The sequence below is a fragment of the Euprymna scolopes genome, chromosome 29 (genome assembly GCF_053919585.1).
Source record: "Euprymna scolopes isolate OS-2025 chromosome 29, ASM5391958v1, whole genome shotgun sequence".
NCBI classification, from domain to species: domain Eukaryota; kingdom Metazoa; phylum Mollusca; class Cephalopoda; order Sepiida; family Sepiolidae; genus Euprymna; species Euprymna scolopes.
The window spans coordinates 17,240,170-17,267,281 of record NC_136510.1 but is presented as its reverse complement, the minus strand read 5'-3'; the positions used below and the strand labels follow the sequence as shown (position 1 = coordinate 17,267,281).

Here is a 27,112-nt window from a genome sequence, read left to right as displayed (position 1 = left end):
AACAAACAATAATTTTCTTGTCGATTGTGGGGCCACGGCACATGTGATTACAAAGGAATCTGATTTTATCAATTTTGACCCCAACTTTAAGCCACAAATTCATTTTGTAGAACTAGCTGATGGGAGTCGAGTAAATTATATCGTTTTGAAAAGAGGTGATGCGAAAATCTCGCTAAAGAACAATGAAGGTGAACTATGTTTCTATATTCTAAAAAACGCTCTTCTAATCCCAAAATTTAAACAAAATATATTTTCTGTACAAGCTGCCATAAAACAAGGTGCAAATATAAACTTTAGCCCCAATAAATCAAAACTGGTATACCCGAATGGAACTGTATTCGACATTAAAGAAAATGGAAGACTATATCATTTAAATAGCATAGTCCCATCGAAAACCGCCTGCCATGATCTACAGACATGGCATAAAATTCTTGGACATTGCAATATTCCTGATATCAAAAAGTTGCCGACTGTAGTTGATAGAATGAAAATAAAAACATCAAAATTATTCAACTGCGACATCTGTACGCAAGGGAAAATGACAAACTATCAAAGCAAGATACCAGACAAGAAGGCCAAAAAAATCCTATCAATGGTGCATTGTGACTTGAATGGTCCTGTGGAACCGATGACCAGAGAACATTATAGATATGTGTTGAATTTCGTAGATGACCATTCAGATTTAATAATGGTTTACTTTTTAAAGAACAAATCTAATACCCTGCTAGCAACATAAAAATATCTAGCCGACATGGCTCCCTATGGTGAAGTCAAGTGTATTCGCTCTGACAACGGTACGGAATTCACCAATAAAGACTTTGAACTTTTACTAATTAACCATCATATCAGGCATGAAAAATCAGCTCCTAGATCGCTACACCAAAACGGGACTGCTGAAAGAGCGTGGCAGACACTTTTTGAAATGGCAAGATGCCTACTCATTGAATCAAAACTCCCCAAAAACCTCTGGACGTACGCACTTATGGCGGCAGCCTATATACGCAACAGGTGTTTTAACAAAACACTATCTAAAACTCCATATGAATCTTTCTGTGGTAAAAAAACAAATTTAAGCAGAATGCATATATTTGGTTCAACTTGCTTCGCATATATAGATAAAAAGAGTAAATTGAATATTAAAGCCGACAGAGGTATATTTCTTGAATATGATAAAAACAGTCCAGCCAATTTAGTATTTTTTTCAAAGAAAAATAAAATAAAAAGAATCCGATGTGTAAAATTCACAGACATGTTTAATTTTACAGACGAAAACCAGTCATAGGAAGAAGATGAAATTATATTTCCTCAAATAATTAAAACAAATGAAGACAATAAAAATGACGGAGACAAGAGTGTCCATGATGATGATGATAAAGTCGAAAGATATCCCAAAAGAAATAGAAGGCGACCCGATTTTTTTGTGTTCGACAATATAAAAGATTATCAAATCGGCTATTGCTATTCAATGGAAAATGCGCCAAAAAGCTTTAACGAAGCAATTAATTCAGAACATTGTGATGAATGGAAAATTGCCATGAAAAACAAAATAGATGCCTTAATCGAAAATGATACCTATACGGTAGTGCCTCTCCCAAAAGATAAACATGTTATTTCTACAAGATGGGTCTTTACAAAAAAGACTACAGCATCAGGCGTAGAACAGTACAAAGCTAGATTTGTTGCTAAAGGCTACTCTCAGATTTACGGTAGAGAATATTTTTCTACGTTTTCACCGACCGCAAACCTAATGACAATCAGAATTTTACTGCAAATCGCATCGCAATATGACCTAAACATTCATCAAATGGACATAAAAAAATGCTTATTTGAATGCCCCAATAGACTGTGAAATTTATATTACCCATCCAGAGGGATTTATAATGAAAAATAAAAATAGTGTGTGGCGACTTAACAAGTCATTATATGGTCTAAAACAGTGTTCAGTGTTGGAATACAGTATTTCATGATTATATTATTAAACAACAATTTAGACAATGCGCTGTAGACCCCTGTTTATATACCCAACACAAAGACGATAAACTACTGATTTTGGTTTTGTGGGTCGATGATATTTTAATCGCATCAAATTGTGACATAATGTTAACCGATGTTAAGAACAAATTAAGTAAAAGATTCAAAATGACCGACCTTGGCAAAATATCCTGGTTTCTGGGGATAGAATTTACTCAAAGCAAAGGACTTGTTACGATGAATCAATTGAGATACATCGACAAAATACTATTAAAATTTGGAATGGGAGAGTGCAAGAAACGCTCTACACCGGTCGAAAACGATATTAATAAAAATATACACACAGAATCTGAAATAATAAATGATAAACAATACCGCGAAATTATAGGTAGTCTTATATATTTAATGACTGCAACCAGGCCCGACATATGCTATACAGTAACAAAACTGTCACAAAAATTATCACGGCCGGCAATAAAGGATTTAAACAGAGCTAAACAAGTCCTTCGTTATTTAAAAGGAACTAAAGAACAGAAGTTAGTATTTAGAAAATCAAAAAAAACCCTAAAATTAGAAGGGTTTTCGGATTCAGACTGGGGGAATGACGAAGATTGAAAGAGTATATCTGGATATTGTTTCAGACTCTCAGAAAATGGGCCTATTATTTCATGGAAATCTAAAAAGCAACAGATTGTATCTCTCTCTACGTGTGAAGCAGAATTTATCGCGATCACACACACGGCCCAGGAAGCACTTTACCTTAAAAATATTCTAAAGACTATTTTAGAGCCAGAATTAACTAAAAGCCCCGTAGTAATTAATTGTGATAATCAAGCCAGTATAGTCTTAGCACAGAACATGATAATCAACCAAAGATCTAAGCATGTAGATATAAAATACCATTTCATAAAAAACGAGGTGAAAAAGGAATCCATTATTTTGAATTACATATCATCAGAACAAAATATCGCTGATGTATTCACAAAACCCACAACAAGAATAAAGTTAAAGCGTTTTTTCTCAAAACTTGTTGGGGGATTCGACTGAATAATTTTTTTTTTCTTTTTTTTCTCACGGCCCTTTATGTAAATAAATTTCTATATATTAAAAAAAAAAAAAAAAAATAGTCCTGGACAAGATGTTAAACTGTATCCATTTTATTTGTATATTAACACTTTAACCTACTAATGCATAGCTAATACTTTTGCTGAAATAAAAAAAAAGGTCACTTTTTAAAAAAAAAAAAAACCTCTTTGTAATTTTCCTTTTCGACAAAATACTTTTTGCATGCTTATTTTAAAGCGCGCAGAAATTACAATAGACTTTTATTTTTTTTTTTCTTTCTTATTTTTCAAAAATGTCCTATCTTTTTTTTTTGCATTGTTTTAATTAACAAAAAAAACTTCTTTAAACGGGTACATATTGCATGTATGTTTATTTTTATGTATATTTATTTATATGTATGCGTTTTTTCCTTTCTTTTTTTATACAAAACTGCATAATCAAATTTAAGAAATGGCTTCTTTTTCACATACCCACTCCTTTTTAAGGTTAAAATACCTTCCATTTCTTTTATTTCTCTTCTCTGTACACATATATCTGTTTTGACATTTGAACATAATGAAAAATGGCGTCTTTTTACATGCTAAAATTCTAAGATCCAAATGATTTCTAATTTTTGCTATGTATAATTGAATATAAAATATATATTTATTTTTGAGCAGAACGAACACAAGGGACTTCCCCATTATAAAAAATAGGGAGGATGTTGCAATATTTTGGACGTATAATGGGGTATGATCCCCCATAGTTAGACAATTCTATTTATAAACGATGCTGCTAGGAACTGACGAATCGAGTTAATTCACGTTCTGCTACCAACCAATCAGAAACCAGAATTGCTCCATAAATATTAAACCTTTTCTGTAGCAATTTCGCATGTTTTTTCCGTCCCGACACGGTAAGAATATTTTGCTCTATGGAACTGTCTACTGAAAAACCATTCACCTCTCAAGACTTGTTCAGAACAACGAACCATCGGAAACTCTTCTGTAACTAAACATGGCTTTCACTTCTAGAGTAAAAAAAAAAAAAAAAAATTTAATCCATAGTGGTAGTATTCACTCATTCTGTCAGTCATGACTGGGAAGAAGTCCTAAGTAATTCCCAACTGTATTCTTAATATCACATGAATTATAACTGAATTTTACTTTATCTATTATGCCACAAGTCCTATTGGAAAATAACACTCAAGATGAGAACAGTAATTCGAACAATCCAAACAAATTATTTTTAGAATTGTTTCTTAATTTTGACGGTTGGTTAGTTTTCCATGTAAACCAATGTTCCAGATGGCCTTCTCCTGCATTTGAATGACAGATATAGGTGGACTTGTTGAAAGCAGTCGATTGTTCATTTTGCATGTCTTTTCCATTACATCCCCATTCCCAAACCAACCCATACAAAGATACTGATAGATCAAACTTACCTAATTCCTGCCATAAAGTTTGCATCTGGAAGCCCAAAAGAACGCGCATATCTTGGTATCTGAAGTGAAGAAATCATAGGCATCAGAGATTTTGTCCAATTATATTAAGAAATTAATTCAGAAACAGGAAAAAGGTAAAATAACTTTTAAATTTTTATGAAATTTAATTCAAAGAAAAAAATTTCTTAATTTTATTAAATTTAAAGATTTTTTTTTATTTTATGAAATACTCTATAAAAAAAATGTAAAACTTTTATTAATTTATTCTTTTAATTTGATCAAATACTCATTTTACAAATTTCTGAAATTTTGAGATGAGGATTGGTTATTCCTATTATTTGGATTCTTCAGACTACTGTTCTCATCTAGACTTTTATTTTCACAATGTTTCAGTCGATGTACCCTCCAACCTTTTTCAAGTGTATATTGCAAACTTGGAAATCTTTCTGTTGAACTCAGAAATCTGCACAAAATTTCAAACAGAACCCTTTATTTAATTCACAAGGATAGCATACTCTCATTCTGTCAGCCATGACTGAGTAGAAGTCCCAAGTAATTCCCAATTGTATTATGAGTATTACCTGTACTGACAGTTATGCTTTCAAACCAGAGAAGAGTATCACTTACACCTGAATTTTACTGTAGCTGTTATGCTAGAGGTCCTTGCAGAATTTGACAAGATACACCTGAAGAAAGTTGGCGGTTACATCAACCAAAAACATTGGGAAAAATAAAAGCAGAAGATCGAACAATCTAAATAATACAAATTATGCTTTTAAACATTTCATCAATTGAAGGAAACTTTTTTTTATCAAATATTCAAATTCTAAAATATATATTTTTTTAATTTAATAAAAATAAGGGAAGTTAAAAAATTGAAGAAAAAATTTGATTTTAGAAAACTAATTTTTTTCTTCATTTTTATATCTGCAAATATGATTGTTAAGGAAAACATTGAAGAATTACCTTTCTTTGATTTTCTGCTTCTTGGCAGCAGAAAAATTCTCTAACTGAAGACTTGGTTGAGTGATGAAGGCCACCGCGAGATTGAAATAATTGTTCCACAGCTGTGAGAATTAAAAAAAAATTTGATGTGTCTGAATTTTTGAGGTGAGGATTGGTTATTCGTATTATTTGGATTCATTGGACTACTGCTCTCATCTTTAGTGTGATTTTCACAACGTTTCAGTCGATGTAACCCTTAACCTTCTTCGGATGTGTATAGTCGAACTCAGGAATGTTTCTGTCAAACTCGGGAATTTGGATGGAATTTCAAACAGAACCCTTTATTTACTTCAGGGAGGTAGCATGCTCTTGTTCCGTCAATCATGACTGGATAAAGATCCTAAGTAATTTGCAATTGTATTTTTCAGTCGCCCACACTGAGATTGAACCTTCAAAAGAATATTACTTTTACAATTGATTTTTCTAAGTACTCTAACTACTGCAAGGATCCGTGGTACAGTGGCTAGAATACTTGGAAAAATCAATTGTAAAAGTGATATACTTCTAAAGATTAAAGGTTCAATTCTTAGTGTGGGTGATCAAAAAATACAATTGCAAATTACTTAGGACCTCTATCCAGTTATGGCTGACAGAACAAGAGCATGCTACTTCCGTGAAGTAAATAAAGGGTTCCGTTTGAAATACCACCCAAATTCCCAAGTTTGACAAGATACAACTGAAGAAGATTGGAGGTTACATCAACCGAAATGTGAAAATGACACAAGTCAAAGAAAACAAGATGAAAACAGTAGTCCGATGAATCCAAATAATATGCAAAAAAAAAGCCCAAAAAACAAAAAAAAAAACTTTTATATATATATATATATATATATATATATATATATATATATATATATACATACATACATACATACATACATATATTATATATATATACACACACACACACACACTGAATATAATTGGGATAGTAAGGGAGGCTTATAAATGTACTGGGAAGGAGGGGGCTGATTAATGAAAAGAAAAAAATCATGAATGGAAATATAGTGACTTTTAAACATGTTTCATAATTAAATGCAATAAATAAATAAATAAATAAAAACATTTGTTTGAGTTTTACCTGATAGTCAAAATCATCTCCTTGCAGAAAATGGTCAGACAATGCAAGAGCAAAATAATGTATAGACGTGAGAATCACACTGGAATGAAAAATAAAACTTGAGGATTACGCCGGATTAATCACAAACAGAATACAAACACCGGCCTTCAACAAACATTCAGACAATATACAGATGAAAATATCTTGTAGAATTAAATAAATAAAAATGATATATAAAGCCTCAAATTTTCTATTACCATTTTTTATTTCTTTAAAAAATATTAAAGAATAGAATCAAGTATTTATGTTTCTGAATTTTTGAGATGAGGATTGATTATTCAGATTACTGGGATTCTTCAGACGAATGTTCTCATCTTGATTGTTATTTTCACAAGTTGATGTAACCTCTGGCCTTTTCCGGTCTATTTTGTAGAACTTTTGAATCTTTCTGTCAAACTCAGAAATCTGTACGGAATTTCGAATGGAACACTTTATTTAATCTATGTAGTATACTCTTATTCCATCAGTTATGACTGGGTAGAAGTCCTAAGTAAGGACTCTTGGCATAATGGAGAATTTACTTGGTAAAATTCAGTTGTAAGTTACACTCTTCTGGAGGTTGAAGGTTTAATCCTTAGTATGGGTGACATTCAAAATACAATTATGAAGTACTTTGGACTTTTACCTGGTCATAGCTGACAGAATGAGAGCATACTACTCCCATGGATTAAATAAAGGGTTTCATTCGAAATTACATGCAGATTCTAGAGTTTGACAGAAAAATTCCCGAATTTGACAAGATACACCTGAAGAAGGTCGGAAATTACATGAACCAAAATGTTGTGAAAATAACACTGAAGTTGAGAACAGTAGTTTAAAGAATCCGACTAATATATTAATATATATAATGGTTTATTTTTGATTTTCTGGACTCACTCACAAATTTCCACATTTTTTGTGAAATTTTGGGATTTATCTAGTTTACAAGATCCAATCTCTGGCAACTTTGCATTAGCATCTTCCAGCAGGTTATATAAGCAGCTGAAAGATATCAAAGCAAAGACTGTAAGAAAATTAATTCGAAATGAAGAGTCCTTCCTCATATTAAGAATGGCTTTCTATTTAGAAAACCGTTTTAACATAAGGAAAGAGAGGAATTTCATGTTAAAATACTAAGTTGAAAGTCATTTTTCATGTAAAAAAAAAAAATTTTTTTTGTTTAATGAATTTCACACTTTCACTGAAAATTGTCATCTTCTGACTGCTGATAATTGCTTCGACATCTTTCGGTTGCTTACATAAGGAGCCAAAAGATGCTGAAGTGAAGTTGCTAGAGTTGTAAATTGGATGAGTATCGAAATTCCTAAATTCTTATTTTTTATGTTTAAATAAAAATGAAAAAATGCCACCATTATTTTATTTGTTCAAATAAAAACAAAAAATGTCACAATTTTTTATTTGTTCAAATAAGAAAAAATGCCACAACTTTTTGTTTATTCAATCAAAACAAAAAATGCTACAATTGTTTTATTTGTTTAAAAAAAAATTCCACAATTTTTTATTTTAAATAAAACAAAATGTCACAAATTTTTTATTTGTTTGAATAAAACAAAAAAATGCCACAATTTTTTTATTTGTTCAAATGCCACAATTGCTCATTTTTAAAAATTCTTTTACTAATGAGTCATCACTTAACTAAGCAAAAAGTCACTGAAGTTTTCAGGTGAATGAGATGGATAGATTGTTAGTTGAATAATGAATATTATGAGAGGATTGAAAATGATGAATGGAATGAACAAAAATTAAAATTTGATGAAGATTAAAACTGAAAACCATTTCTTACTTGTTCATAACCATTCTCATAACAGACCAATCAGAGGGAAAATTGCCAGGTTTGATCAGTTCAAGAAACGTCATTAAGACCCGTACCAAAAAGTCCTGAAATAAAAAATAAAATAAAAAACATAATAAAAAAAAATAAAGAAATACAAAAATTGTTTGAAATCAAATTTGCCATGACAAATAATACTCTACCTGAGAGAACATCTTTCAAACTCCTCGACCTAACATTCACAGGCAACATGAATTGGAATAAAGGACATTGCCAAGGCTGCTGCAAAGAAAGTGGGATCCTTCTATCATGCTAGAAAATTACTTACACCAGAGAGCACCCTATATCTTTACAAAACCACAATTTGCCCATGCATGGAGTATTGTTGCCACATCTGGGCTGGAATATCTACCACTAGTCCATCAATCTTAGACAAGGTACAAAACAAGAGTCTCACATCTAATGGGTCCCGCATAATCTGCCAAGCCACCAGCCCCTGTCCCATTGCCACAATGTTGCATCCCTGTCCGCGTTTTACAAGTACGTTAATGGAATGTACTCTGATAAGCTCATAGCACTTGTGCCCCCTTAACATACATACTCTTGATTAACCTGACAATCAGCAAAATTCCACCCCTTTATTGTTGAGATCCTTTGATGCATGCTCTAATAGTTTCTTTCCTTGAACTGCTAGGTTTTGGAATTCCCTCCCTGTTTCCTGCTTCCCTGACTGTACTAACCTACACAAGTTTGCATGTAATATGAACAGATATCTTGCTACTCAACTCCCTTCAGTCTCCTGTTAGACACAATTCCAAATAGTAGCCCCTTATGTTCCAATATGTCCTGCTTGGAGTAGTAAAAAAAAAAAAAAATACAAGATAAACAAACGCCATATGCTTCAACTCGTTCATGCCATCAAGAATTACAGATTACCAACTTTGGCATTGCAGTTCAGTTTGCTGAAACCAGAAAAAATGACGAAGGCAAAGCTTCCTAACTGACCATTTAAATTTTCAGCCAATCTCAGTTGAAATGCTTAGTGTCTTTAGTTCCGATACTGCACTATTTGTATAAAACTTTGAGTGGATGATAAAGTGAAATTAAGATATTTTCCACAATCCTCATATAACCATTTAGTTTTTACACTAAACTAAATTGTAATCGACTTGGAGCCAAAGACAACGCATTGAGAAGAAGCTATTAGAACAAACGATGCAAGTCCATAACATTAGTTCTCTAGGAATAAAGCTTAAAAACACAAATTCATCACTAGTTAACTCCCTCTTAAAACACTCTTCCGAAATAAAGTTTAAAAGCAGCCTTGTACATCATTGGAATGCCTACGAATTCACATTTATCATTTAAAAATTATTTTCTTCATAAAAATAAAATTACTTGATTAATTTACATTATTTTTGTGTACAATATTTTTTTTTCATCACAGGTATGTATATGATAAAATAAAAAAAAATCTTATTTTTTGATTGCAACATGGCATACGTATATACAAAGAAGAATTGAGCTTGATAACTATAAGTTCAAACATAGAGGAAAAAATGTGAGTGTCTTTTGTTTTTGTTTTTTTTTTGTTTTTTTTTGCATAAATTGAATTGGCTGGTTTGAGATTATAGGGGTACAGGAGTAAAGGAGGTAACCCTGTTCTTAATTATTCATCATTTATATAATTTTTGGTGCTTGTTTACATTGGTGATCTTTTAAACCAACGCATTTCAGGTGAAAACATTTTTACATGCTTATATGTCATCGCAAAATTAGTATAAATTCCAAACATTATGAAAAATGATCCAGTGGAAAAATAACTATAAGTAAAAAAAAAAAAAGAATTTATCAAATTATCAAGTTTTATCATATGTCTAATGTGAAGGAGCTGTTTGACCAAATCAATATGAAAACCTGACTTATCTCCCTTGAATTAAATTAATTTAATTTAAAGGGTCAGCCATTTTTAAACTGAATGTAATTGTGGAGGATTTTTTGTTAAAAATACATCTGGCCCCTCTTCTATTGAATCAGTTTTTATAATTTTTGGAGTTTATATTAATTTCGCCATGACATAAGTATGTAATAATATTTTTATCTCAAATGCATTGGTTTTAAAGCTCAGTGTAAACACACACCAAATTTTTTATAAACCTAAAGAAAAGAAAAAAAAAAAAAAGAGATAATTTTACCTTAAGTGGTGCTTTATTTTTGTACGTCTGGAAAAGGGAAGTATAGTGTTGATCGTCCATTAGTCTCAGCATTTCAACCAGACAACTCACTAATGAGCCCTAGATAAAAAAAAGAAAAGAAAAAAAAATGATCATTCTTTTTTTTTGCTATTTTTAAAGCAAAACAATTTTTACTTGACATTTTATATCTCCCAAAATCTTCAAAAAATGATTAATCTCAAACTATCAAAGAAGACATTCATATTCAACAGTCAGTATTTTTTAGCAAAATCTTTTACTGAATACTAGCAAGGATACTCGGCGTTGCCCAGGTGTGTGGAGGTGTAGTATGGACCCCCATGGTGAGTGGTTGCTTGGGTCAATTAAGGAACCCGGGGGTGGGGGGGGATAAATTGGTAGTAAGGGGGAGGTGAAACAACAGTAGGCAGTTTGAGTGGAGAAAAAAAAGTGGTAGTAGGCAGGCAGGCTCGAACTCGCAATGCGAAGCAGGGAAAAAAAAAATGTGACGTGTTTGCTGATGTCTCCATCATCCGACCAGACGTTCAGAATGTTGAAATTAAGCGAAGTCAATACAACCAATACGATAACTTGCAAAAATGGCGACACAAAAAAAAGAAAAAAAAAAAGAAAAAAAAAGAACGACCCTTCCTTGTAGAAAACTACTCGGTTGAAGGTCAGGGAATTAATGTTTTTGTCCAATTTTTCGATATTTGTCGTCCAGAGGGTCAAGCTTTAAAACAATACCAATCTCGTGAGAATCCGTTGCCTCTGTCGAAAGTTTTTGTGAGACATACAAACATACACACACATTTTACCCTTTATTTATATATATATAATATATATATATATATATATATATATATAAAAGGCAAAATGTGTGTGTCCATTTTGTGTATGTCTCGCAAAGGCTTCTTTCGCACACGCTCCCGGGGGGGGGGGTGTTACTAATACTTAGAACTGTTTATATACCCCCTATATAATAATATCTAGGATTTGAGAACGCGTGTAGCGTCTAGATTTATTTACGTCGATTTTTACAAAATTATTGCTATTTCAGCCCGTCTTGTGTTCATTCAGCTTTTTTGTATAAAAAGCGAAACTAATCCAAAGCTAATCGCACCGGGAAACGTCCAGAAGCAATTAGCTTTGATCAATGTTGTATATCAGACAGTTGCTAATCAATCTGGACAATTTGGAGCTGGTTTCCCCCTCCCCAACATCTGTTGGGGGAAAAACAGTCAAATTTGGGTAAACAAACCGAAACGCTGTGTGACTTCTATTTGACCTTCTTAATTAGGTCAAATGGAAGCAGCAGAGTTAACTTTTATTGCGCACGCCTGTTTTTATAGTTAAATAAATAAATTCAAACCTGTCTACATAGTATGTCGCGGTGGCCCAATGGTTAACGTCGCATGGTTCTTTTTTTTTCACACATTAATTTCCAACTCAAGAGTACGGGTTCGATCCTCATACTCACCTACCAAAACATTTTTTTTTATTACTTAACCCCCCCTCTCCCTCGGAGTTTTGATTTACCTCTAAACACCCGGGCAATGCCAGGTACCCCTCGCTAGTATATATATATATATAATATATATATATATATATATATATATATATGTATATATATTAAAGTGGGTTTCACAATGTTTCATCCAATGTAAGCTCCAACCTTCTACAGATGCATACTTTTTAACTTGAGAATCTTTGTCAAATTTTTGAACCAATGCAGAAGTTTTGATTGAACCCTTCATTTGATCCTCAGGGATAGATTGTTCTTATTCTGTGATAATAATAATAATAATTTTTAATAAAAACTTTTTACCTTGTTATAGCTGTCAGAATGAGAACAATCTAACCAGGTAAATTAAACAAATAGTTTAATTTGAAATTCTGTAAAGATTCCCAAGTTCAAAAAGATACACCTGAAGAAACTCAGAGATTAAATCGGCTGAAATGTGAAAATAAAAAAAAACAATAACAATAGTACTTTGAATAATAATAATCCAGATATTATAGACTCAAGTCGATATTACAAATGGACTCGGGTTGATATTTCAGCCATAGCAGGGACATAATTGTGAAGTCATATTTCCCTCATCACTGCTAACATGTAAATGATCACAATAGATTAACTGTGTATCAAATTCCATAGGTTGTGGTGGTATCTATTAGGTCAATAAAGCACCTCCTAGATGAGTATAACAGTTTAAATAATTCAAATAATACATTTTAACGCTCAAAGTTAAACCAAACTTTTATTGTACATAAAAGCTATCACAAACATTAAATGTTCCTTGTTGACCTTGTTTTTTGTATGGAGTTGTTATTGCATGCTCTCACACATAACAAAACCCATATAGAAACAAGCTGTATCAAAATGCAAAGATTCAAAGAATTTGCGTCTATTAGATTAGATATCAAAAACATATATGATAAATATAAGAAAAGTTGTTTGCAGATTGCTAAACAGTGACAGTTAGAGCAAGTGGTGCTGCAGCCACCCATTTTTTTTTTCTTTGTTTTCTGTTTCTTTGCTTTTAGTTACTATACTCATGACAAGGCAAGAAAACAAAAAGACGCAATATATATAAGTAAATTTTTATACAGTTTATAGACAATTTCGTATTGCTGAAAGTGAAAACCTGTGATGTTTAAAATTAAAATAGAAACAAGCTGTGCCAAAATGCACTGAGATTCAAAGAATATTTTTCTATTATATATTAATATATTGCCCAAAAATGGGATTATTTAAAAATATTGTTTGGATTACTATTCTTATCTGAATGTGTAAAAGAAAATTAAGGGAGAGAAATTATTAAAAAAAAAAAAAAAACAATTAGAAATTTGTCGAAACAAATTAGAAATATAACAAAAGAAATTTATAAATTTGGTGAAACAAATTTAGAGAAAAAAATTTATAAATTTAGTATAATTTTTTTTTTTTTTACAAAGTTGGCAATAGAAATTTAGATTTTCATTAATAAGAAAATCAATAAAATTCATGCAGTTTAACAAACAGTGGATCTAAAATAAATCCAGCTTTCTACTAATTAGGGTAAATGGAAATAATGTGTTTAACATGATACTATATCTGACATTATTTAAATGTGTGATACATTCTCAAACAAACAAAATTCATTTTCAAATAGACTTCTATTAAAAACAAACATGCCAAACATAATTCATATATACTTCTTATAAAAAAAAATATTTTTATCTAACATAAAAAAAAAAAATCATACTTTCAATTTTCCAAAGTTGAAAATTGATAAATTAATTTGTATTTTGACACAATGAAAACTGATAATTTTTGTTTTTAAAAAAAAATTTTCAAGTTAGTAAAGTTACAAGCAATCAGATTATTCAGACTATATGTTGCAATTAGTGCATATCCTACTTTCACAAAAGTTTAGTGACTTAAACCGTGAGTGCCAAATCCAACTTCAAATATAGGGGATTCCTAAGACAGGCACGCTCTATTGATGGTCATCCTCACAAAAAGACAGTACAAAATAACACCATGAAGGTAATAGATTCTTTCTGCTACGATAAGAGATATAGTTAGTTCAGGTGATGGATGTGAACTCAATCTACCAGGATAAAGGCATCATGGGTGTAATTTCATGAGTTGTTGCCTCTGATAACATTATGAGCTGTCCCTCTTTACATTCAGGGTAAATTGTATAGCAGCTGTGTCAAGAACATCATGTTATATGACAGTGAATGCAAGCACCCAGTCCTCTCTTGGCTGAGTGCAAAGCATTAAGTCTGAGGATCCGCTGAAAGTGCTCGTTACCCAGCATAGAGTCAGGGTTTCGTTTTTTTTTTTTACCTCAGCACCAAAGTCAATAGAGTCTAGGTCATTGTTGAGATGGCTTTTCCCTGTTGGTTTAGGTATGACTTTGGTCCAATGCAATTTTAAGAGATCCACCCTTCCAGACTTTGACTTCTCTGTTTGAGAAGAGGTTAGTTTATTGTTAATCGCCTTAGGTGCCCCTACTAACATAACAACAAAAAATATGTAGTTTTATTTCGACAAAATGAAATTTTTAATACTTTCAATTTTAAAAAATTGTTGATAAATTTGTATTTTGACACAGAATGAAAACTGATAATTTTTGTGTTTTTTTTTTGTTTTTTTTTAAATTTTTCAAGTTAATAAAATTGGATTCTGATTTTTCAGACTATACAGTGTAATTGGTGCTTATTTAGTGACTTAAAAGGTAAGTTAGCGCCAAATCCAACTTCAAATATAGGAGATTCCAGGGACAAGTGTCCTCTATTAATGGTCATTCTCATAGAGAGACAGTATGAAATAAGAACACCCCGGAGGTAATAGATACTTTCTGCTACCAAAGAGATAAAGTTAGTTCAGGTGGCGGATGTGAATACAATACACAATAATAAAGGCAGCAATTTAGAATTTTTACTAATTTCCACATGACATGTAAGTACGTAATCATGATTTTGTCTAAAATGTATTTATCTGAAATCCCATTATACTGCACTATTTTCTGAGGTGACAATCTACTGAAGATGAACATGTTTCATTTTTTTTTTTTTTTTTTTTTTTTTTTTTTTACTATTTTCAAATGTTATCTTTCTTGATACTTTGTTTTAAAACAAGACATTCAACATGGTTTTTGAAAAAAAAATCTGTTTAGGAATTTAGTTGAAAGCAAGAAGAGATAGAAATTCAGAGTTCATTAGGTGCACTTCTAAAATAGATGAAATTGTACAGTACACCAACCAGTTGCATCACGGAGTCTTCCATTGTTGTGAGAGCTTCAACGATCACTTCAAATAAACATTTCATTACACGATCAATGTTATCAAACACAGCAGCAGGGTTCTCCTAAAAGAATAAAATGAAGATTATATTATATATATATATATATATATAGAGAGAGTTCAGATGGGTTGAAAAAAGAATCAATAAAGGGTTCGATTACAAATATGAAAGCTAAAATACAAATTATTTATTTAAAAATTATTTTACATATTTCAGAGACATACAATGGTTTTATTGCACTGGATATGACTTTTAACCATTTAAAAAACCATTGTAAATCCATTCAAAACATCAGTGACACATGAAATGAAAGCAAATTAATATTTTCATTTCATGAGTCACTGATGATTTGAATGGATTTTTAAGTTTTTTTAAATAGTAAAAGGTCAATCTATGTCAATGAAACCATGACACATCTGAAATATGTAACTTATAGTTTTTAAATAAATAAATATTCCCCCCCCCCAAACCTCTGGCCTTGATGGAGGGGAAACTAAAACTTGCTAATATGATGTCAAAAGATCTGAAATAACAGCAGGGGAGACTGGATTCCAAACTTCCATTTTATTATTTTAAATTTATTTGTATTATTATTTTTTACATTTATATCAGATACATATCAATGATTTCTCATATGTTATGGTCTTTTCTCTTCGGTTTTCATACATAAAGTAAATTTCACAGTGTATAAGAATTGTTTGATACTGGAGATATTCATAATTGTACCCTATTTCCAAAGAAGGGAAATATAACATATGAGAAATATATAAAGAAATTAAAAATAATATAATGGAAGTTTGGAATCAAGTATCCCCTTGCTGTTATTTCAGATCATTTGAAACTATATTAGCAAGTTTTAGTCTCCTCCCCATCAAGGTTTTGGGGGAAATATCAGATAGTTTGTAATTCATATGCAAAACTAGGAGAACAAATGACTATGATTGAAACATTTTATGACTGTGAAATGGGATACATAAATTTTACAAAAAAAATTGACAAAGAATTAAAAAAACAAAACAAAATGGATGTCCATCTCAACTATTACATAAATTAAGATAAGGCTGTTCAAAAAACCTTACTTTGTAAAAATCTTATGATTGGTTGCTTATTTCTAAAAGGTTAAGAAAGTGCAAAAATTACATATGTTATATCTTCCCTCTTCGGTTTCATTCATAAAGTAAATTTCACAGTGCATTACAAAACTGTTTAAACGTTGTTTTAAGGAGAATTGCTTCTCATCACCCTGGAAAATATCATCAGTATGTCCTGTATTTAAGAATTCAGATGATCGCTCATCCCCCTCTCAGTACAGGCCAATAAGTCTCCTGTGCATCATGAGTAAGTTGATGGAATCTATGTTAAATAGAGAAATAATCAACCATCTCAGCAAAAATAACCTTCTTAGTGACACACAATATGGTTTCCGTTCTGCTAGATCTACAGCAGATGTGCTTACAGTTATATCTCATAGGATTAGTGAATCTCTCGACAGAGGCAACCTTTCTAGGGCAATTGCTCTTGACATATCTAAGGCCTTTGATAGGGTATGGCATGAAGATTTACTTCACAAGATTTCTAGCTATGGTATAGCTGGAAATGTCTTCTCAATTATTAAATCATTTCTTTCTGACAGGTTTATAAGAGTAGTAGTTGATGGGCAAAAATCAGAAGCTCACAGTATTAATGCTGGAGTCTCTCAGGAGTCCATCCTGGGCCCAACTCTTTTCATGATCTACATTAATGATCTTCCAAATCACATCCTTACATCATTTGTAGACATTTATGCTGATGACACTACCATCTATGGTAGCACAGCTAAGTCAGTAAATGACCAAGTTCTCTCCGATTCTCTCTCCTCTGATCTTGAGCACATGGTATAATGGGGAAAGGAGTGGCTGGTTACTTTTAATGCATCTAAAACCAAGCTTCTCTCTTTACATCATCAACGTTCATGAATGGCTCTCGTCTTGAGGAGGCCTCAAGTTTTGACAAGTTTCTGGGCTTGACCTTTACTCCTGATCTTAAATGGAACAGGTACATCAAATCTGTTGCCAAGGCCACTGGAAAAATGGTGGGATCCTTCTATCGATCCAGTAGATATCTCACTGCTGATGCAATTCTCTATCTATATAAGAGCCAGGTACGTCCAAGGATGGAGTACTGTTGCCACATCTGGGCAGGAGCTACTAGAAAGGACTTGTCCTGCCTTGATAGAGTTCAAAATAGACTTCGTAGATATCCTTTTCTCTTCCTTGCAACCTCTGTCTCACAGAAGACATGTTGCGAGTTTGTCTCTGCTGTATCGTTATTTTCATGGAAAGTGTTTGACTAAACTTCAGTCTATGGTCCCCCCTCACCAAACTTTCACAAGAAACACTTGTCTAGCTGAAAACACTATCAATAATTCCCCCCACTCGTTATCTGTGCCTAAACCTAAACGTAGATTCCATGAACAAAGCTTCTTTCTTAGAACTGCACGCCTGTGGAATTGTCTTCCGTTTTCCTGCTTTCCAGCTGACTACAATATGGTTGTCTTCAAGTCTAACGTAAATAAGTTCTTGATGAGTGATATAAGTTATCAAATTTACCAAATTTTCATTACTAATGATTACTATATTGTCCAATTTCTACTGTACACTCTTTAACCCTTATCCTCGAGTGGCTTCTTGGCCTTGATAAGTGGTGATGCCTGTGTAAAAAAAAAAAAAAAAAAAAGGCTCTGAATGATGGATGATCGCCTTAATGTACGATCTTAAGGACAAATGCCAAATCGCGCACTACACAATTAAGGTCATTACCTTTCCAACAAGCCTTCATTTGTTAAATTCTGCACAATAGTCACTGAGCTTTGGAACTTATGAAATTGCCAAAAAAAAGGTGGTATATTGAAATGCTCATATCTTTGGCTCTATGTGATGAAACTACATGAAAATTTGAAAGCCTTTTGAAGATTATAGTACTATTCTATGTTTAATATTTTATGACAATTGGTAAAAAGAACCTATATTTTCAAACCAATAAAATATGCTAAACTTTGCCTACATTTGTATATATATAGTGTCCTGGTAGCCCAGCTTCAGTTTTGCTGCTTTGGGATGAATTTTGTTTAAGGTTTTTTGCTTGGCTATCTCCCCTGTGACCTGGCAAGATGGTCAACATCATGAAATATGGAATATAGACATTTGTCTGTTATATATATATATATATATATATATATATATATATATATATCCAGTAGAAGATATGTGAGATCTATTTTTAACAAAAAATCAAATACTAGCGGTCTGATATTGGTTATAGTCAGCTAACATACTTCCTTCCTAACTTCCAGCATGGCTGCTACCAGAAGTGGTTACAAGGCAAATCAGTTCCTATGCTTGTTTCTCACATGCCTTTATCTCCCTTCTGCATGTACTCTTGTTTTTATTACGTTTTTCCGATCTTTTTTTTTTTTTTTTTTTTTAATAATCATTGAAAAGTTTTTTTCGGTCTTATTTTAATTAAGAATTATTGAAATTAGTTTTAATTTTTTTTAAACAATTATTGAAAACATTTTTAAAAATCTTTTTAAAGTATTTTGAGAATATTATGTATTGGATACATTTTTTTATGTTTGAAATTTCATTTGTTATTTTGATTTCAATAATTTTATGTTTATACTTTCATAAGCATATATTTATGATATATATTCAAATAAAACACTTATTGTAAAAATTTAAAAAAAACTATTTGTATAATTTCATAAACATATTAAAAAATTTCAAATAAAATAAAAACTTATTTTTTAAATTTTATTATTAAAAGTGCAAATAAAGACTAGTTGTGTTATTTTTATCCTTTTATAATTTTGTGAATTGTTATTGCATATTTTGAAATAATGTCCTTTTCTTATATTTTATTTCAATAAATTCCTTCACAATAGAAATATTGAAAAACAATAAAAGTGAAGAAACTGATTTGCCTTGTAACCACTTCTGGTAGCAACCACGCCGGAAGTTAGGAAGTATGTTAGCTGACTATAACCCTGACGTCTTCTATTTTTCAATAGTGGATTTCAAAGACAGCAAAGACTATTACTCACTTTGTCATACAGAATTGGTTGCATATCTTTTCCACATTAAAACATACAATAAAACTTGATAATTCAATCAATTCTATTTTTACTTGTAATTATTTTTCTACTGAACCATTTTTCGTAATTTTTGAAATTTATAAAAATTTTGACATGGCATGTAGATATATGATAGCGTTTGTTTACCTGAAATGCATTTATATTATACTTTTTGAGCACCCACTTTTGTAATACAATCATATAATAGGAATTTTGCAACTCACCATTTTTATCATGTAAAGATATTTGAGGATGTCTCCAAGGATCGTAATGGCTAAAGGCAAAGCTGTTTTTTGAATGAAACACAATTTGATTTGTGTTATGCATAGATTCAGCAGGATACGACGCGATTCTAAAACAAAACAAAAAAAAATCTTTTGTAAAAAGAAATAAACAATCCTTTAATTGTACAAGAGGGTTCAATTATATTATAGGAATCATTAAAATATTTTGCCTATTATGATTATTTTAGAGCTAAATTTTGAATAAAATTTTTGTTAGTCTTCAATGGTATTTCTTATTTCAAGATAAAATTTTAATTGATTTGAATTGTAATTTGGGAATTAAAATATGAATTCAATTATATATTTTGAGTGGAGGGCCATTCTTTTAATAGAAAAATGAGTTCTTATTTAGAATTCAACCTAATTAAAAAGGAAAAACTATAGAAAAACTTTATGATGGATGTACAGAACAAAAACATCATATTCCCAAAATCCTGTTAATGAGAAATCGTATGCATTACAAGGCTGATCTTAGAAGTTTGAATTATTGTGGAGTTATTTGCCCTGGTAACTTCAAGATAGTTATGCAAGACCATCCTTTTTTTTTTTTCTTACTCATAAGCTTTGATTTTCTTAGTTGAAAATAAAAATACTTGATCAATTTACATGGATTTTGGAATATGAAATTGTCGTTTTGCCACAGTTACATAAGAGCTCCAATTACTGTCCAGTTGACAGAAATTCATTTACTTGAATAAAGCAATACTTGTATAATAAAGTTTGGCATTATTTACTCTTTTCTACACACATTCATCAGACGATGTTTCATACACAATTATCTCCCCTTTTGGAATAGTAGAGGATACTGCAATCAGCATATAAAAAGAAACTCAGAAGATTCTCACACTTTCTTTTTGTTTCACCTCGCCAGCACATTATGCTATACACATGCATTTTACAGTGTGTAAAACGTTTCTCTTAACTTACACATACACACTTTATTGTATGCAACATAAACGATGTTCACACTTTAATGACACAATCTCAAAATGAACCCTATTAGTTTTTACAAAAAATAAATCTTTCTTGCATATATTATCATTTCTGTGTTGTTTGTTGTTTTCATTTTTAATTACTTGCGGGAACGAGCATAAAAGAGACATCCTGCCCAATCATTTAAAACAACTCCTTCAAGAGTATCCATTTATGGATCAGCAGCGAATCAGAACTCAAAGATTGTACTAAGCATGTAGTGAAATTGTTGTTAACTAGTCTTCACTTACTCAAATAGATTGTTACATCTTCTGAATTTCCAACTAACAATGTTCCGGAATTAATTTAACACACTGCTGTCAAAGCTTGTGACTCCGAAATTTGACACTGATGTCATAGTGCGCTACTTCAACATCTAAATGGGCTCAGCTTCTGAAAAACAGGCTTTATTATTCAAACTGGCAGCATCTCATTTGTATATGATCAGTAAGAATTCTGCATTAGTTTATGCGATCGTTGAGGATAATATTAATAGGGTATCACCATTTTGTTTTTTGTTTTTTCTATTATTCAGCAGCTGAACCCTACAAAAGTGCAGGCACGTAGGCGTTTTTGAGGCAAGTAATTTTTGCACTCATTACAATTTTCTCTACAAAACAGAATGGAACATTCCAGTCCGCAACTCTCTAACTCCTGATTTTAATTTCTTTCATTCTAACTCAACTGCTCAAACAGATGATCATTGTCAAGTAAATTCGACAATTGTCACGCAAATTCTTTTTGCCAGCTGACAGAGGTGCTTTCTCGATACCTTCTTCGGTTATAGTCGACTAACATCTTCCCTGTAACTGTTACAGGAACCGGTAACAATTCAAAATAGTCCCTTTTTTTTTCTCACCTCTGTATATTCTTATGCATGTCTTCTTTTATTACTTTTTTTTTTTATTGAAAACACTTTTTGCAAACTTTTTTTATATTAAGAATGATTGAAAACACTTTTTGCAAACTTTTTTTATATTAAGAATGATTGAAAACACTTTTTGCAATTTTTTAGTCATGAACTATTTAGTTTATGCAGTAATGCAAGCAACAGAACTGTACATTAACAAAACAGTAGTAAAAGATTGATTAAACAAAACTTTGGACATTTTTAGTACAATGTGATGGTTGGCATAACAATGGCAACTTCCTGACCAACAGAGAATGAACATTCAATGTAGAATTCTAGGATGTTTGATTTATAAAAAAAGACTTATGAGTAACTGAAGAGCGGCTATTTTGCCCACCATTTTAAAAACAAAGTCAAAAAACAAAGAGACATAATTCAACAATTATTCAAACTTGCAAGATTTGTTGTAATGCCTACGAATTCCTATCACTTACTTAAAAATGATTTTCTTTATAAAAATAAAACTACTTGATCAATTTATGTGATTTTGGAATATAGTATTTTTGCTTCATCACAGGTATGTACATCATACATTTTTTTTTTTATTTTGTTTTTTTAATAAAGGGGGAATTCTGTACAAGAACACAAGTTTTAAAAAGTATCAAGGGAGGAAATTTACATATAAAATGCCCTCCAACCCCACCCTATAATTTTTATCATTAAAAGTAAAATATATTAAAGAGGTGTGGAGCTGAGATGGGGGGGGGGGGATGGAAGGATAGCATTTAAAAGTTAAATGAAACAAGCAGACAACACAAGTTTTGTTATTTTCATAATTTCATTAACATATTTCTAACCGACGAACATCCATCTAATTTTTTTTCTCTTTTTCAACTAAGATTTATATCGTTAGAAAGAACCTGACTCCTTTGTTGTTGGCAAAACTCACCTTTATCAGCCATAAGTTCTGTGTTGATCGTTTCATGGAGAAGTTGAAGCTTGGCATTTAGAAATGATTCGGAAAGTTCCTTCGGCATTTCATTAACAATGTTAGCAACGTGTTGCGTGATTTCCTGACATGACAGCAGTTTAAGAAGCGAATGATAAATGCTGGGAAGGTGAGACAGCAGCAAAATCTGGGAAAAAAAATTTTTTTTTTTAATTTAGTCAAAAACAAAAGTGTTGTCTATATAACATTGTCCAAAGTACTGATATGATATACATTTGTATTATTTATCCACTTTCAGACCCGTGGCATAGCAGATAAAATACTTGATAAAGTTCAGTTGTAAAGTGACACTCTTCTAAAAAAAGAGATTCAAACTCAATGCAGACAACTATATTGAGTTGCTGTCCACTGTTGTTAAAAACTAGGTGAAAAGGGTTGCTGTGAAAAGACCATATCTGTGATAGAAGGACTCGGTTCCATGGTAAAACCCTGGTGGCTGTTTGAGAACTTCCACAATTTCACCTGTTCCAACATCTATTCCCCCACCATAACCCCATCCCCAACTTGCTTAAAAGATTATCATATGTGAGACACAGTTGAGAAAAATACCAATCGTACCGCCAGCAACACCAAGGATCATATGCTCCAGGTTCAGGTCTTAGTGAAGGGTCAGGATGACTTCTTCGTATTTGGTAAAAGATCCTCTAAGAGATGGAGTTTCAATTTTGAGAATGCATCAATTATTGACCAAGATATGACGTTCCCCCCACCCCTTCTTTCCAAAAAGTATCAAATTTATTTTCTGGAGGTTGAAGATTCAATCCTCAGTACAGATGACATTAAACACTCAAAATACAATTGCAAATTACTTAGGACTTCTACCCAGTCATGACTGATGGAACGAGAGCACGCTACCCCCATGGATTAAATAAAACGTTTCATTCAAAATTCTGTGCATATTTCACAAGTTTGACAGAAAGATACCAGAGTTCAACAAGATACACCTGAAGAAGATCGGAGGTTACATCAACGGAAACGTTGTGCAAATAACAATCAAGATGAGAACAGTAGTTTGAAGAATCCAAATAATACAAATTATCTCAAACATTTTGCATATGAAAACCAAGTTCCCTTAAACTGTGATGAAACAAAAACTGTTGGATATTCCTGACTGAAACTTGGTGTACAAGTCAGGCATAAACTGAAGTTTATTTGTATCAAGTATGATTGGCTTGCACAGTAGGAAGTTTTGAAATGCGTTATATATTTTGATGTATTTCTTGTGAGCATCATGGAAAGCAGGTGAAATACAGAAGCAATCAGGAATAATTCTGTTCATATCTGTGCAGAAGATTCCTTTGAGTATAATGGTCAGGACAATCGCTCAGTATATCACTGAACAGCAACAAAAACTGTTGGAGATTCATGACTGAAACGTGGTGGACAAGTCAGGCATAGACTAAAGTTTATTTGTACCAAAGATAGTTACATTGCAGAAAGGATTATGCATTTTATTAACAATTCTAGAGGTGGCATTTTTTGGAGAGCAGGAGGATAAGGCCCAAAGGCCACTCAAGGATAAGGATTAATGAATGTAAGGTGGTAGTGTAGTAACTGTTATGGTGTAAATTGGGTAGAATTTGATTATTATTACAACTCAGCAAGAACTTGTTTCCATTGAATTTCAAGGTTACCATGTCGTATTTAACTGTGAAGCAGTCCTCTGGGAAAGAAGCTTTGTTCATGGAATCTGCATTTAGATTTAGGCACAGATAGAGAGTGGGGGAAATCATCGATAGTGGTTATAGCTAGTCGAGTATTTTTTTTGTGAAAGTTTGGCAAGGGGGAACTATAGACTGAAGTTCAGTTCAGCATTTGCCATGAAAATAACGATAGAACTGAGACAGGCTCGCAACGGGAGACAGTACCTTATAGTAGTTAAGACCTACAAACTATTCCGAAACTGAAAAGGGTCATCTGTGTGCTGGCAACGCAGAGGTACACATTTGAAGGACATCACTGAGTGATGATTGTTGGGCATTCATAGCTAAAACTTGGTAGACAAGTTCAACATAGAGCTTTTGTAACAAATGTGCGTTGATTTTTTTTTTTATGGAAATCGCTCCAGACAAGGCATGAAGCCACTTAATGTAAGATGGTGAAAGATAATACCACTTTAAGGAAAAGAGATAACAACACTAAATGTTATATGGATAGATTCCAACCCAGAAAACAGCAATTCTCCTCCCTTTATCAGAAACATCACTCATGGAACATGAGGACAAAAGGACAAAATAAAGGAAGCAAGAGTTATAAGTCTGCTGAAGGTAAACCCAAAGTCTACTTTCTACTCTCAATAATTTCAGAAAGGATTGTGAATTTTCTTAATGATTCCATGAGTAGTATTCAGGGTGGGGGCGATTCACCCTGTACAAGAGTTTTTCTGCTTTGGTAATAGCATTCATCCATCCAGCGCGGCCGTAGCCGAGATTAAACTCACTACACGAGTTTGTAGTGTAATTTAAATCTTGTCGGTAGCTGAATACTTGATGCTTCGCCAGAGCTATCCAAGGTATTTTTTATTGTGACGCCATCACTAGATGGAGTGCCTACCATGGCTTAAGAGAGTCTCATCTACCCTTGAGAGAAGGATAGACCATGCCAGTTTCTCAACCTGGTATTTTAACTTGTGGTACATACAGCACCTCGCCTTCCCAAATGGTTACTCATCTGGTACTAGCCAGGCTCAACATTGCTTAACTTCAGTGATCTGGCGAGAACCGGTGTGTCAACGTGATTGTGTAATAGCATCAATGAGTTTAATCTCAACTTAATCAAGGCCCAACAATCCCAAGACTTTCCATGGTTCCAAACAGATTCAAAACTTTATTGTAAAAAAAAAAAAAAATAAATAAATAAATAAATAGATGTAGATTATACAAATGCGTACCTGATGAGAAAAAAATGTGGAGAAGGTCGTCAACTTACCTGACTGGTATTTAATGAGGGATTGCTAATGGAAACCAGTTGACCCATCTTCTTAAATGCAATGCCAATCAATTCAGAAAAATGAGTCGTGTCTTTTGACGTGAAAGTCCTGGTTAGAAACAAAACAGGAAACTTTTGAGACATTATCAGAAAGTTATGGAATAAAACAATTATTGGCTCTTGTCCAAAATTCCCCCAAAATTAAAAAACAAAAAATAAAGCAAACAAAGTCTGTATGATGTACGTACCTGTGATGAAACAAAAATATAATTTTCCAAAAATCACATAACTTGATCAAGTAGTTTTATTTTTAAATAAGAAAATCAAATTTTATGAGTAACTTAGAAGCGGCTATTTAGCCCACCATTTTAAAAACAAAGCCAAAAAACAAAAGGAGATAATTCAACAATGATTCAAACTTGCAAGATTTATGTTGTAATGCCTATGAATTCCTATCAATCATTTAAAAATGATTTTCTTTATAAAAATAAAACTACTTGACCAATTTATGTGATTTTGGAATATAATATTTTCGTTTCATCACAGGTATGTACATCATACAATTTTTATTTTATTTTTGTTTTTTTATATAGGGGAATTTTGCACAAGAACACAAGTTTTAAAAAGTATCAAGGAAGGAAATTTACATATAAAATGCCCTCCAACCCCACCCTAAATTTTTTATCATTAAAAGTAAAAAATATTAAAGAGAAGAGGGGCTCCTAGTTTACCAATGAGATGGGCAAAAAACAAACAAAAAAAAGTTGAAGGATGACATTTAGAAGTTAAATGAAACAAGCAGACAACACGATTTGAATCCGGGTGAATCAGAAAGTTAGAAGTTTTTTCAACATGGATAATTATCCTGAACCTGTGGGGCAATAATTAAAGGCATTAATCAACAATCAGTTTTAATTGATAGCCTTCTGTTGAAGGTTCAGTCCTTATTAAAGGCAATGATAATTAAAAACAGCATACAAAATTAACACTTCTATCCAGTCACGACTTACAGAACAATAATAATATCTTCCTATGGATTCAATCAAGGGTTCAGCTCAAAATTAAACAGATGCATCTGAAGAAGGTTGGAGTATACATCAACTGAAACATTGTGAAAATAAGAATTGAATAATTCAAATGAACTCATATTGATATTTCACCTATGGCAAGAGAACAATTACGGGTTCATACCTTCCCCATCATAAGTGATCACAACATATTTATAAGGATTTAAACTTGGTGGAGTAAATTTCATAATTTGCGATCATATCCATCAAGCCAATCAAGCAACCCCTAGTTGATTTCAAAGCAAATAACAAAGTCATCATACTAAAAGTAACTGTCTTGAAAATGGTTGGAGAAATGACTAGAAAAAACTGCAAGAAGAGGAAACTTTTCTTAACGTGGTTATCATAACAAAACTACATTGATTTTCTTGATGCAGTTCACTTGAAAATGATTGAAAAAAAAAAATATATATATATATATAATGACCAGAAAAGTTGCCAAATTAAGAAAAACTTATTTTTATACTGTAAAAGAAAATAACTCTAACAAAAACACCAAGAAAAATAATTCTGCATGTTTTTGTCTGAAGAATTTTAGATCATTGT

At 32.0% G+C, this 27,112-nt stretch overlaps 1 protein-coding gene across 31 annotated transcripts in view; it reads right to left on the bottom strand.

Annotated features, from left to right (window-relative positions):
• Window positions 1–27,112, bottom strand: part of LOC145252512 (dedicator of cytokinesis protein 3-like) — a 468,467-nt gene that overhangs the window by 104,361 nt on the left and 336,994 nt on the right. For 22 of the 31 annotated variants that reach the window (XM_080112022.1, XM_080112026.1, XM_080112027.1 and 19 more), the window contains 9 exons: window positions 25,500–25,608; window positions 22,512–22,698; window positions 19,681–19,808; window positions 15,298–15,408; window positions 10,551–10,649; window positions 8,368–8,462; window positions 6,546–6,624; window positions 5,426–5,526; window positions 4,460–4,518 (listed from right to left, as the gene is read on the bottom strand). In XM_080112022.1, coding sequence (XP_079968148.1) covers window positions 4,460–4,518; window positions 5,426–5,526; window positions 6,546–6,624; window positions 8,368–8,462; window positions 10,551–10,649; window positions 15,298–15,408; window positions 19,681–19,808; window positions 22,512–22,698; window positions 25,500–25,608 — 968 coding nt within the window. The remainder of the gene's footprint in view (window positions 1–4,459; window positions 4,519–5,425; window positions 5,527–6,545; window positions 6,625–8,367; window positions 8,463–10,550; window positions 10,650–15,297; window positions 15,409–19,680; window positions 19,809–22,511; window positions 22,699–25,499; window positions 25,609–27,112) is intronic. The other 9 variants (XM_080112023.1, XM_080112028.1, XM_080112019.1 and 6 more) reach the window with 1 other exon arrangement.